The sequence below is a fragment of the Haemaphysalis longicornis genome, unplaced genomic scaffold (assembly GCF_048455015.1).
Source record: "Haemaphysalis longicornis isolate Haplotype H1 unplaced genomic scaffold, Haemaphysalis longicornis Haplotype H1 scaffold_2, whole genome shotgun sequence".
Classification (NCBI taxonomy): Eukaryota; Metazoa; Arthropoda; class Arachnida; order Ixodida; family Ixodidae; genus Haemaphysalis; species Haemaphysalis longicornis.
In genome coordinates this window covers 99,873,533-99,888,455 of record NW_027526295.1, presented here as the reverse complement: position 1 = coordinate 99,888,455, position 14,923 = coordinate 99,873,533, and the positions used below count along the sequence as shown (strand labels likewise).

General features: G+C 47.2%; 1 protein-coding gene across 1 annotated transcript in view; it reads left to right on the top strand.

The window, feature by feature from the left end:
* Positions 1–1,523: 1,523 nt before the first annotated feature.
* The window catches only part of LOC144169052 (uncharacterized), a 49,012-nt gene continuing 35,612 nt past the window's right edge, over positions 1,524–14,923 (top strand). Inside the window, exons 1-3 of the mRNA XM_077698052.1 lie at positions 1,524–1,566; positions 1,910–1,966; positions 8,862–9,013. Of these exons, the coding sequence (XP_077554178.1) occupies positions 8,955–9,013 (59 nt within the window). The 5' untranslated portion in view covers positions 1,524–1,566; positions 1,910–1,966; positions 8,862–8,954. The remainder of the gene's footprint in view (positions 1,567–1,909; positions 1,967–8,861; positions 9,014–14,923) is intronic.

The following is a 14,923-nucleotide window of genomic DNA, read 5'->3' as shown; positions in this document are numbered from 1 at the left end:
CAGTTCTGAACCCATGGCCAGTACTTCGTGTTTCGGTTACGTTCCGGTACTCGGTTACCCGCCGCGGTGGCTCAGTGGCTAAGGCGTTGCGCTGCTGAGCACGAGGTTGCGGGTTCGATTCCCGGCCGCAGCGGCCACTTTTCTGATGGAGGCGAAAAGCAAAAATGCCCGTGTGTGCGAGAGTTCGGTGCACGTTAAAGATCCCCAGGTGGCCAAAATTAATTCGGAGGCCTCCACTACGGCGCGCCTCATCGCCTGCGTTGCGTCGGTGCGTTAAACCCTACAATCAATCCGGTACACGGTCAGCGCCCTCGAACTACACTGACAGGTGTTCATGTTACCCTACAGAAGAATTTGGTACAGTTTAGTTGATAATCTGCATTCTAGCAGTTGATCGCAAAGTTATGTGGCGTCACGAAAAGTTGTTCAACACAAGTGAGCTTCGCACAGGTGCATTCATAAGTAATTGGAGCAAGGATTTGTGAATATTACAAAGTATTCATTTTACTCGCTTTATGACAGCCATTACCGGTGTGCAGGACGCTATTTCGATTAGGGATGACTCCTTTAAATACACAGTAATGCAGCCAGGCAGTTTCTAGAGGAAAAAAAATTCTCGTACATTTACGAGACCGTGTTCCAATTACTTTTGACAGTACGGGTACGTTGAGCGAGCGGACCGTTCATTTTGCGAAAAATAAACATAGCTGAGCGAAAGCATCGGTCCGACAGCTGTTGAGATAAAGTCGAGAGCCTGCAACATATCCATTAACGCCCACACATCAAAAAGAGAAGAATTGCAAGGCCTCGCACGACAATCACTTGCCTTGAACCTTGTCATCCGTGTTAGTACATCTGAAACAACACCACCAAATAAGTTGTAAATGAGTACAAATTCTATCTAAAATGCCATTCCACGGGGATAAGGGAGGGGCAACATTGTAACTCCTTATCCACTGCAGTATTGCACTAATTATACTTACGTACACAAACTCGATAATGTGTAGTCGACGTCACCGTTATGTTGTACGCATTGCGTACGCAGACACAGTGGCGTATGCAAGCAGGGTGGCAAGGTGGCGCTTAAATGCAAATTTTGGTTAGTTCTGAGGGGCAGAGGGGTAAAACAAGCGCAGAAAATCGGCATATTAACAATACCGACTACTGATCACTGTTTTCCTGAAGAGCGTGGTGCGCCTACTAAACTTGGCAAATAGGACGTTTAGTATCGGCACAGAGATTACTCATTTTCAAAGCAACTAAATAATACCAAAAGTTTACAACCCACTCAGATGTTTACGTATAGTGCAAAAAAATGCATTTCAGTTTTAATCCTTATGTAATCTTTTCTTTACCTTATGAGACCTTTTTATGTTGTTTCTTTCCTTGTTGGTGCCCCACCCTTACAAAATGAAACCCGGTGTTTCAGAAATTATTTCTCACACAATATTAAATATGCCCCAGCCTTCTTTCTGATTGCATAAGTTGACCTGGTAGATATCGGGCCAACAGCTGCGGATGTCAGTCTGGAGCGGCGAAGCGGCTGAGCTGACGAACTTTGCTGAGGTGCGTACTGTAGAGAAACAGGCTTGCCCCGTTAGAATGACGTCCCCATGTCACTACTCTAAAAGTTTATTGCGTTGCACATATGGTCTAGCCTGGTCAAGTTCGGTCATCCGAATGCTTTCCACATAGGCCCAAGTGTTATCGCGGTACCCCTGACGTTTTGCATTTACCGTTAGGTGCCGTACCACCGTTCAGGCTATATAAGGCATTTTATGACCATACGTATTCATTAGGGATAACCGTATTGCCACATGAACCTACTTTCCGACTTTTAGCCGCAATCATGAGATCGCTGAATTTAGTAGTAATAGTGTGTCTTTCTATTTTTTCGCATAATCCCAAGCCCGCTTTTGCTGAGCCAAGGAATTTGCTGCCACGTAACATAACCGATGCTTTTAAGGTAAGAAAATTATGAGCTCGTTTCTTCTGAACTTTCTCAATTCTGGTTAAAAATGCTTCTAAGCGTCACTATAGGAACGTTGCCCCAAACGGGCATTGTGCCCTTCCTTACGTAACCACATATACGAAACTCCACCTTACCGGCATATTTCAAAACACTCTCGGAGAGTGTTTCATTACTGGGTTACGAATTTGGACGAGTGGGAGCATGAGACCACACTCATGTAACCTGTCAGGAAAATAACTTTTTCCATTTTTTTTTCTGCAATAGATAGGAAGAGCCAGTCACATTAACAACAAAAGGCATTTGTAAATAAATTTTTGAGCAATAGGTGAAGCATTCCGGCATAATTCTTGATGGTTGAGCAAATCCAGCAATAGAAAAGCTGAGAATGAGAGTTCCGAAAGGGCGCATGGGGATGGCTGGCTTCGCAACGCGACTGCCCTTGCAAGGCAGGCGGGTCGAGCGGGGCTCAGCAGCTGACTCGGCCTCGACGAATCCGCAACTCCCGTCGTCTGCTGTTCGCACTGTAGAATCAAGTCTGCTGCCACTACGGGTTGCAAGTGGGGAAGTAATAAGAATAACGTCAACGAAATGCCAATAGTAGTGAGCAAAAAGAAGAGACAGGAAGTTAGTGCCGCTGCTAAAGCGTGCGAATGCTACCACTGTGATTTTAGAGCATTAAGCACGGCTGGCACAGTGCAGGACGGACGCGCGACAGACACCACCATCCGGATTTGTAAAGCTCAAGCAAGGAATACGCATCGGGCAGAGCGTGAATTTTCCGCGGAATAAAGAAGAGACCCTCACGCATTCATAAAGTGCGCTATTGGATTCCAATTTGATTTTCGTTCTTTGTCATAGTGCGTCACAATTGAAAGAGATTAACAATCTTAGCAGGATTAGTGCTGATGATACGGTGAAGCCGATGGCGAGGGTGCATGATATCGGCATGGGTCGCACCTGTTCTTTAGGTGCCATTTTTTGAGGGGGGCGGGTGCGGGGGCGGATGACTAAGTGTCATTCTTTCAGTGATTGGCAGTGTGTAGTGCTGCTAGTTTCGCTTTCTCAGCTGACCTTCTGCGTTTTAAAAGCACGGATGGGGAAGGCACCAACTCCGTTCCAAAATACTTCCACGACGACTAAATGAAGACCTTGACCAATAAGCAACGTTGCCAAACCTTTAACTCACTATTCTGAATACACGGCTTTCCTTTAAAATTTTCAAAATTCATTGCGCACATATCTAATTTCCGTATAGTCTACGAACATTGCGCAGTCTTTCTTCCGTCGCTGAAAAAGCAAGCATTGACGTCTAGGTGGACCGAGGAACTAATAAAATAATAATCAATCAATCAATCAATCAATCAATCAACCTTTATTTTTGGTGCCCAGGAACAACCCTAGGGTCTTAGTACTGGTACACCATATACAAGCATTCATAAAAACAAACTAAAATCAAGACAACACAACACAGAAAACCGTATATATGAAAGAAACAATAAGATAAAAATAGTTACAGAGATCCCAGAAAGCAAAACAGCAAAACAGCAAAAAAAAAAAAAAGGAAGCCTAGTGTTAGAAGCCATGACACCCGGCCAGCAAAACGTTGAAGGCACGTTAAAAATTGAAAATACACAAGCAAATACTCAATGCACATGACGGAGATAGATTATACACATAAAACAAAGGTTTTGTAACAAAATGTCAGGAAGTTTCAAAATGGAAAAACGAAGTTCAGCGTTGCAAGCACTGACACTTAAACCGACAGAAATTCAAGCAACACAAAATCAGGAAAAGTGAAAAACAAACAAGCAAGATGATGATTTGCATAAAATAAATACGGAACAGAAATACGGCACATAAATGACATAAAGGCACTTAAGTTACAACAGTTTTCAATTCATTAGAGAACAAAGACAAAGAGCTCTGGAATATATCAAGACGATCGGAATATTCATTATATGCACATTGTATTCTGCAGATGGACGAGCATCGTTTACTTAAAACATCTGTTCTGAAAGTTCGAAATCTTCGGAAAAGTTTGTTCGGCAAGTTGACATTGATAAGTGCAACCAAGTCATCACACAAAATATCACCATGAAGAAGTTTATAAAGAAAGATAATGTCAGCTCTCATTCGTCGACACCAAAGGGAAGGAATACTTTTGAGACAAGACGTGCTGCCGTTTGCGTCTTCTTGTACATGACGGAAACGGTGCCTAAAGATAGAAAGGAACTTATTTTGAACCCTTTCGATGCGGTCACTATTGGACTTGCAAGTTCCATTCCAAACAACAGAACCGTATTCGAGAAGAGGTAAGCACAGAGCCGAATACAACTTTAAGAAAGGAAGAGGACTTTTAAACTCTCTAGAATACCTGCAGACAGCACCCAGACATCGAAGAGAGCGTCCGGTAATTTGTGTAACGTGGGAAGAGAAAGTCAGTGAAGAATCAAATAGTACACCCAAGTCCCGAATTTCGGTCACCCTCGGCAGTGCAGTGCTTGCTATTTTATAGGAGTATTGCAGCTGTTGAGTTTTCCTACTATAGGAAACAACTTTCGTTTTTGAGGGGTTCAAAATTAAGTCGTTTTTGGTGCACCAACGATGGAATGACACGATATCAGCCTGAAGAGAATTACAGTCCTGAACATTACGCACTTCTCTGAAGATTTTCACATCATCAGCATACAACAAAAAAGAAGAATTTTTAATGGCAGAAGCAACATCGTTAATGAAAATGGAAAAAAGAAGGGGGCCCAGAACGGAGCCCTGGGGTACACCACTGGTTGCTTTGTACCTAAATGATGTTTGATCATTAACACTTACATAGCAATATCGCTCCTGGAGATAGCAACGTATAAGACCCACTAAGGAAGCGTGAACATCTAACAGAATGAGCTTGGCAAGCAATAACGAGTGGTTGACTACATCAAAGGCCTTGCTCATGTCACAGTAGACCGCATCAAGCTGGCTTCTACCAATGACTGCTGGGACAGCCTGCTCCATGAAGCATGCGAGGTTTGTGGAAGTTGAGCGACCACACATGAAGCCATGTTGATTAGGAATGAGGACGTGTTTAAGTGAGAAAGACAAGACCTTATGAAGAGATAACTCGAATATTTTAGAGGCAGAACAAAGAAGCGACACTGGCCTATAGTTCATGGGGTCGGTTTTTGGGCCTGACTTGAAAACAGGGAATACACGACAGATTTTCCATGATCGAGGGTACGTGCCAGACCGGAGACAGTTATTAAATATTGAGGTGAACACAGGAACAAATATATTTGCATACGTTTTTAGAATTGCAGCAGGAATACCATCTGGCCCAGAAGAAAACGAGGGCTTTAGCCGCTTGATGCTGGCCCGCACGATGTTCTCATCCAATTGGAAACAAGCGGAGTAACCGTCCTGGTGACAAGAGACGCTGCCGTCATCACTACCACCGCTAAGCCCAAACAAAGAAGAAAACTGACGAGCAAAGCAGTCGGCCGCATCTGCAACCTCATCGCCGTTGGAATCCAGTAGACGAATAGATTCTTTCGTTGTACTAGATCTAGAATGAATGTACTTCCAGAAGGCTCCCGGCTGATGAGTTGCTTTAGCTTCAACTGACGCCAGGTACAAAGCATGATCACGTTTGTGCAATATTTTGCATAGGGCACGTAGGCGCCGGAACTCCTGAACGAACTGATTCGCACCAGAGCGCTTCATCTTTCTGTGCGCGCGTTCTTTGAGTTTCAGGGCATCCCGCAATTCAGAAGAAAACCAGTGTGGGAACTTGAACTTCTTTGGTAAATATTGCGGGATGTATTTCTTCATACCCAAAAGCACAATCTCAGTAAAACGGTCAACTTGTTCATTGACATCAGAGTGGTCAATGACTGTTGACCAAGGGGCAGCAGAAAAGTAGCCATACAGCCCAACGTAATCTCCCCGGGCGAAAGCGTAGCGAGGTTGCGCATTGCTTGAAATTACAGAACGGTGGAGCATTGTAGGAAGGCAACAGGAAATAGAAAGAGGAGGATGATATTTGTCGGGTATTACTAAAGCACAATCAGAGCGCGACACATTAACGCCATCGAAGTTTGAAAAGCACAGGTCCAGAATGTTTCCACTGCAGTTTTTTATGTGATTACGCTGTGCCATGGAAGTGAAAGACGAAAAATCTAGTAACCTATTACCCTTCTGTTGAAAGTGGTGGTTGTAGTGGGAACAGGTGAGGTGGCTCCACTGAACGCCAGGAGCGTTAAAATCTCCAAGGAGGAGGACCTTGAGGTCGCAATGAGTAGTGAGCACCTGTTCAATGGAGGAGACTAACTTATTGAACGCGTCAGGAACTACATCAGGAGGAACGTAAAAAACACCAACTAGAAGTTTTTCAGTTTTAGAGATATGAATTTCGACCCATAAAGACTCACCTGCGTTTTCAATATCGCTACGTAGCACACACGGGAGAGATTTGTTAACTGCGAGAAGTACACCGCCCCCCTTTTGTTTGCATCCAGTTAAGGCACGATCATTACGATATACATGGTAATTTTGAGGAAAATAGTCATTGGATAGAATATCAGGGCGCAACCAAGTTTCAGATATAGCTATTAACGGAAAGCAAGAAGCCAGAACATTACCAAAAAATTCAGTCGCCTTAGTTCGAAGACCTCGCACGTTCTGATAAAAAACATCTAAACTAGTCATTATTCTTTTTCTGATGTGTTGCGCTCAGAGCTGTGAAGCATGCCTTCGCGAAACATGCCTCGAAACTCCTTAAAGAGGCAGTCTTTCGGCCAAACAGCGGGGTCAATCAAGCGCTCGAAAAACTCTTCACTGACGGAAATATAAAAGGATGCGTACGTTTCAAATTTAGTTTTCAGTCGTCGGCAGTTCAAGGGCGAGACACCTAAGGTTAACAGATGGGTTTTAAGGATAGCAGAGGTGGTGGATGGGGAAAGCTTTGAAACGAACATTGCTTTGGGGCGCTTCGGCTGCGGAACAACTACCAGTCCACATGTGTCCGATGCACCTACACATGCCCGGCTTCGACGCTTCTTCTCAACAGTAGGAGGGAGACAGTCAAGCACAGGCGCAGAATGCACCGGGGAAAGTTGGGACGGAGTAGGAGGCAGTGCAGGAGAAGCCGAAGACATCGACTGCAGCGGAGCAGACGTAGCCGAAGGCAACACTTCCTTGTTTACAGCTTGGGCAAAAGAAGGCTGCCCTGATCTGTGACGCACTCCTTCCGGCAACACGGCGGGGTGGTGAAGTAGTTGGGCACGCAAGGAGGACACCTCCGCTCGCAAGGAGGCAACCACCTGCGCATAATGGGCGCGGTCACCCTCCCTCCCCTGACGGAGACAGTCGAAAGCCTGCGCGTTTTCCTGGCGTAGGAGGTCGTTGTCCTCCCGCAGCCGGGCCACTTGGTCGCTGAGGAAAGAAATGCCGTCCAGCGCGTCGATGAGGAGTGCGCGAAGACCGGCCGCTTCCCCTCCAAGGTCAACCGGTTGGGACGGCGGGGCTTTCGGCGGGGCTTTCGTGACGACTGCCGGTGAGTCTCGTCGAAGGGAGGGGGAAGGAGCCCTGCTTGCGGACGGGCCGATGTCGTCGTTGGCTACGCTAGGCCTAGCCGCGGCCTCGGCCGTCTCACACAGATTGCATTTGAACGGCCGGGCACCAGACTTCAGAAGTTGCAGCTCCGCGTCCGGCCACGCAACACACTTCGCGTGCACACGTTTTTTACAGGCGGAACACCGGAAAAACTTTTGCTTACCGAAGAAAGCCTGGGAGCACAAAATACAGAAATCCGCACTAGGCGCCATCTTGCGGGTCTAATAATAATAATAATAATCAATCAATCAATCAATCAATCAATAATTTATTTGCGTGCCTAGGAACAGCCGGGGGGGCCTTTGTGCTGGCGCACGGAAACAGAAACACACGAAACATAATGTACACATCTTTCAAATACAAAATAAAATACAAAATACAAAAAAAACGAAAGGATAGCTTATGTTGAAGTTACGGAATGAAAGTCATTTAAGTGCATGAACTCAAGAATAAAAGACAAATGCAGAATAAGAAAAGTTGGCAGTTACGCCAATACAAACTCACAGACATGTTTGCGAAACAGAGTAGGGCAATCATTAAATATATTAAGGTAATCCGAGTACCGATTGTACGTGCATTGCAGTCGGAACACAGGGCACAAGACACGCAGACAATTGGGGTTGCAAAAGGTATCATGTTTCCTGGTCCACTTTTGCGGCACATAAAGATGAACATGTTGTAGCAGCTCACCACAAGACACTATGCCGTGCATAATTTTAATGAGGAAGAGAATATCAGCCTTGTTCCGCCTGGAAGTTAAGCATGATAGCGTCAATGAAGAGGGCGATCCAGGGTTATAATTACTACTATTGCCAAAGCGATGGTTGAAGATAGATATGAACTTATTTTGGACCCTTTCTACAGCATACGGTTTGTTTTGCTCGTGCTGTTCCAGACAACAGATGCATATTCAAGCTGAGGACGACATATAGTTGTGTAGAGCTTGAGAAGAGAAATCGGCTCCTTGAACTCCTTGGACACGCGACAGACAACGCCAAGCGATCGAAGAGCTCTACGAGTAATTACCTGAATATGTGGAGAGAAACTCAGTTTACTGTCGAAAGTGACGCCTAGGTCATTATTATTATTAATATAATAATAATAATAATAATAATAATGATAATAATAATAATAATAATAATATATTTAATGGTAATAATAATATAATACATATTAATACTAATAAAATAATAGTAAACTGTGCCCGAAATCGGTTGATGTGCGCTGAGATGCATGCACGAGCGAATATTGTAGGTGTGGTTATCAGTGGCCGTGTATTGCATCCCAGATATTCGAGGCTTTCGAATACGTCGTTGCCATCTTCGATGAGGACCACGATGGTGACCTTGACTGCGTAACCGCTGAGCGGTTAGAGCTAGATATGGACATTCCTAGCACCATCTACTTTTGGATGTTCAAGGGCCACAATGGCCATGACAGGTAAGCAGAGGTGCAAAGCACCGAAACAAACGCTTAATTTACAGCCCGCCTACTCTAGATAGCTTACATATTGCATTACGAAGAGATGCCCGCGTTTCCATGGAAATGTAGCTAGAATGTTCAAATGCAGAAAAAATCATGAGCCATGTCACTGTGTGAAGGTGGATTGCCACTGGAGCTTTTTATAGGACATGACATTGCGATAGTCTGTCAGATACATCATGTTCCCGGGTTGCCTGCGGGCTTTTTTTAACTATTCCCCTCTCGATAGTGGCCGGCGCTGTAGATCTAGTACACGTTCCATGGGTTGTGTACGACGGGGATGTGAGCCCGAACGACGGGAAGGATGTGTGTCGGGCATTGAGTGCTGTCCGGACGGTGCGGTCCAGTTTGGTTAGGACTCTGTGAACCAATGAGGGTGAGAAATAAACCTAAGAGCATACCGGCACTCTTGTGTTCTAGGAGATCTAGGAGTGTGTTGTGGAGGTGGCGATTTTGTAGGTGGTTTGTGAAAATGAACGCGAAAAGTCCGAGAGATACCCTACACATTAAACATTTTTACACCTTTTTTGGCCAAAAAACGTGTGCCACAAGTGGAAAAAGGGTGTTGGCAGACTTTTACACGTTTTTCTCTTGAATTTCAGCCCCCTCATATGCAGCTCTACAACCTTTTTGTCTGGAGTAAAGGTTGTTGGCCAACTTCAACACCCTTTGGTTTTGGCAGAGTGTTGAAGGGGTGAGAAAAAGGTGTTCAGCTTGGATTCATTAAGGCCATGCATCCATTTAGAATGGAACTCCGAAGTAAAAGACATTCTCTCATCCCCTCCTATTCTCGTAGAAATCTTCAAAAGCACAAAAGTTGGTCGTCTGCAATGATCGCTTGTTTTTCCATATACGGTGCGCCTCTTCTCCACAAAGTTTAGCCTTGGCACGTAAAACTTCAAATTGAAACCTCAAAATTAACCTGCCGCAGTAGATCATTCGCTAACGCGTTCTGCTGCTGAGCCCCAGTGCGCGGGTTCGATTCCCGGCCGCAGCGGCCACTTTCCGGATGGTGGCGAAAAGCAAAAACCGGCGTGTGTACGAGATTTCGGTGCACTGTAAGGATCTGCAGGTAGCCAAATTAATCCTGAGCCCTCCACTGCTGTGCGCCTCATCGTCGGTGCAGCGTTGGCGGGTGAAACCTCAAAATAATCACCAACTTTAAAAAGTAGAATGTATATATATATATATATATATATATATATATATATATATATATATATATATATATATATATATATATATATATATATATATATATATATATATATATATATATATATATATATATATATATATACAAAGTAAAAGTACGCTCTTCGGACCCTTTATTTCCAACGTTTCGACCTGAGAGAGCTCTTCCTCAGGAATGAAAGCTTGTGTAAAACATGGTACGGACTCAGGGTGGGGGCGCCGCCCTGCCATCCCCACCACTCCCGTTCATGCGGTATGTCCTCCTGGCCACCCCCCCCCCCCTCTTTTTTCCGCCCCCACCCGGAGTTCGTACGATGTTTTTCCAAAGCTTTCATTCCTAAGGAAGACCTGTCTCAGATCGAAACGTTGGAAATAAAGTCTCCAAAGAGCGTACTTTTACTTTGTGCGTATTCCTGCTGCAGCAACTAAGGACTCTACTTCAGGACCATATATATATATATATATATAAATATATATATATATATATTGTAGCAAGTATGTAGCGCAAATGTACGAGCAATTGTGAACAGCATAAGACATCACGGGCAATTCTCCGTATGTGGCTATGCTCCGGATGACGACGAAGAAGAGGACGCTCTCGTTGAAGCTCAGCCTCGCGATAAGCTAGTTGTCTCGGCTCGCTCCTGCTGCGCTGACGCCTCGTTCACGAATAAACGAGCCCATCCTTCTACAGGAACGTCGAGTATCTCCTTTACAATTTTTGGTGGAGGTTGCGGTCCTGCTCGGGTCCCCACTTGTCTACCCTGGAGCTGCGCAGTCGGACACTTCCCTCGACGATGTCTCACGGTAACCACCACGAGTCCACACCTCCTGTGGCACCGATCATCTGCCCTGGCACGGTCCGTCAACGGGATCCCCCCTTCTTCAACGGCACTGATGACCAGGACGCTGAGGACTGGCTCGCTACCTTTGAACGTGTGAGCACCCATAACAACTGGGACGATAAGCATAAGCAAAACAGCGTCAGTCTCTCTTTTACCGGTGTTGCAGAGACGTGGCATAAGAACCACGGGTCTGATCTTCGCACATGGTCAGACTTCAAGACCGAATTTACCAAAGTGTTCGGGCGCCCGGCACTTCGAAAACTGCGCGCTGAACAGCGTTTGCGCGAACGCGCTCAGCGCACGAATGAAAGCTTTACCTCTTATATCGAGGACATCCTTGACTTATGTAACAGGGCAAACAACGCTATGACCGAAGAGAAAAAAATCAAGCATATTCTTAAAGGCATAGAAGACGATGCCTTCCAGATGCTGATCGCGAAAAACCGTCGCACCGTTGTTGATATCATCAATGCTTGCCAAGACTTCGATGAACTCCGCAGAGAGAGGGCTCTCACTCGTAAACCCACGGAGCAAGACCACTCGCTTTGCAGCTTAGCCTCTGACGATAAGGGTGTCCTCTTCGCCCAGATTCAGCAGTTTGTTCGCGAAGAAGTGGCTCGTCAGCTTTCTCTCGTTGGCGACGTTGTGAAGATGCCTCAGCCCAATTTAGCCCCAACCCTCAAGAGCGTGATACAACAGCAAGTCGCTGACGCACTTCCATGCACCCGGCAGCCCAATCTCGCGGTAGCCCCAGTGGCTTACGCCGACATCACGCCGCAAACGCCGATGACCGCTCCTTTGACTTTCGCCGACGCAGTACAACATATGCCTGTAACCTATGCCGAGACCGTGGCACGGCCCTTCACTGGAGCCGTACCGGGACCCTACCTTGCGACTGCTGCAAGCACTGGGGGTCATGCCACTGCCGGAGCTCAACGCATTCGCCCCATGCCTGTCGTGCCGCATCCGGCGTCCCCATTCGCAAACCCTTGGCGCACGTCTGATAATCGCCCTATCTGTTATTCGTGTGGGATTGCGGGACATGTGGTACGCTACTGTCGCCGTGGCATGACGGGTACGCGCAACTCATCCTGGTCCTTTCCTTATACGCCCTCACCACCCATGACGCACGCCCCCGCCCCGTTTTCGACGACACCCATCTCGTCCGATGACCGTGACGTCGCCAGCCGTCGCTCGCAGTCTCCACGACGCCACTCACTCTCTCCGATGCGCCGTCGCCCTACGACTAGTCAGACGGAAAACTAGACGCCGCAGTTCCGGAGGCAAAAACTGCGTCACCGTCGAAATGCCAAAGTCCTCCTTCTTCGCCGCCTAATTTAATCAATTTGTATGTTGATGGTGTTTTTACCCTGCCGCTCATTGATACTGGAGCTGCGGTTTCTGTTATGGACGATAAATTTTGCCGATCGTTGCGAAAGGTGACGACGCCTATAAATGGTGTTACTCTGCGCACCGCTAATGCGCAACCTGTGGAACCGCTGGCCGCATGCACTGCTCGAGTTACAATTCAAGGGGTCGTCTACATCATCGAGCTCATCGTCCTGCCGTCCTGCTCTCACAATCTCATTATCGGATGGGACTTCTTGTCACGACATCACGCCATCATTGACTGCGCGCGCGCTGAAGTACAGCTGTTTCCGGTACTTGAAGACGATTGTGAGAAAGCCGCGGCAAAGTTGCTTGTTGCTGACGGCACGAACATACCACCGGATTCAACTGTGCTTGTGCCATTGTCGTGCAGCAGTGTTTCGCACGCCACAGTCATATTCGCCCCTTCTGGTCTCTTGTCGCTTCGCAAATTCTTTCCACTGCCGTTCGCTGTCCTCGACATCAAAGCCGGTTCCTGTTCTGTGCCTTTCTCCAACCCAAATCCGTACCCCATCAAACTCTTTCGCAGTGAATGCGTTGGCCTTATAGAGAAAGTTGAGCCTTCCGTTCTTATCGACGTAGCTGAAGACGTTTCTCCCGTTCATATCACCGCGCTTAGCTCCGGTTGCTTAGGTGATATCCAACCTGATGCGACTATGTTGCTCAACGCCATTGACGACGCCCTTACTTCGACCGAACGTGACGAACTATTGACCGTTCTACGACGCTTCAGTACATCATTCGACTGTCATGGCACTCCTTTGGGCCGCACGTCGACTGTTTCGCATCAGATCGACACTGGCACCCACGCACCATTGCGACAGCGGCCGTATCGTGTGTCCTCCACCGAGCGTCGTGTTATTGAGGAACACGTGGAGGACATGCTAAAATGCCACGTCATTCGACCATCGATGAGTCCTTGGGCTTCTCCTGTGGTACTTGTCAAGAAAAAAGATGGGTCCATACGTTTCTGCGTGTATTATAGACGTCTCAACAAAATCACTCGCAAGGACGTTTACCCGCTGCCCCGAATTGATGACGCCCTGGACAGCTTGCAAGGGGCCGAGTACTTCTCATCATTGGATTTGAGGTCCGGCTACTGGCAAGTCCCCATGGCCGACGCCGATCGGTCTAAAACGGCATTTGTAACACCAGATGGGCTCTATGAGTTCAATGTCATGCCATTTGGACTCTGTAATGCGCCCGCGACATTCGAACGCATGATGGACAACGTATTGCGCGGTCTGAAATAGAAAACATGCCTTTGCTACTTAGATGACATCGTCGTGTTTTCACCAGATTTTACGACCCATCTAACGCGCCTGGAACAAGTACTGGAATGCCTGACTTCCGCCGGTTTGCAGCTGAACCTTAAAAAGTGCCGCTTCGCTGCTCGGAAACTCACCATTTTGGGCCATGTAGTTTCGAAAGATGGCGTCCTCCCGGATCCAGCGAAACTCCGTGCCGTGGCGGAGTTCCCAAAGCCGACTACGATTAAGGACCTGCGAAGCTTTATCGGCCTCTGCTCCTATTTCCGGCGCTTTGTACGAAACTTTGCCTCCATCATTGCGCCCCTCACGCAACTTCTCGGTGGAAGTGGGGAAATTTCTGACTGGTCCTATGACTGTGAAAACGCTTTTCTGAAGCTACGCCGTGTCCTTACGTCGCCACCTATACTCCGACATTTCGATCCGCGCGCACCAACCGAACTCCACACCGATGCCAGCGGTGTGGGATTGGGTGCAGTCCTTGCCCAACGACAGGACGGCTATGAGGAATACGTAGTCAGTTATGCGAGTCGTACATTGACGAAGGCGGAAGCGAACTACTCTGTGACAGAGAAGGAATGTTTGGCTATCGTTTGGGCCATCAGCAAGTTTCGCCCCTAACTGTACGGGCGCCCTTTCGCCGTCGTGACGGATCATCATGCTCTTTGTTGGTTGTCTTCACTAAAGGATCCCTCCGATCGCCTCGCCCGCTGGGCCCTCCGCCTTCAAGAGTATGATATCCGTGTTGTGTACAGGTCAGGACGCAAACATAACGACGCTGACGCCCTTTCTCGCTCGCCGCTTCCATCGGATGTCGCGAGCTTGTCGACGGTGGATAACACCCTGGCGCCTCTCGCCATAGCGGACATGGCTAGTGAGCAGCATAAGGACCCGTGGATCACCTCGATTCTTGAATATCTCTCATGCCCGCCGGAAAACGCTGCTCCAAGATCACTGCTCCGACAAGCTGCCCACTGCACCGTTCGTGACGAGCTCCTGTACCGCCGCAACTACCACAACGACGGTCGAAGATGGCTGCTAGTGATTCCTCGCCACCTACGCAAGGAAATTTGCTCTTCATTTCACGATGACGCGCAGTGTGCTCACGCTGGAGTCCTGAAAACGTACGAGCGCCTTAGACTTCGCTACTACTGGCGTGGGATGTATACCTT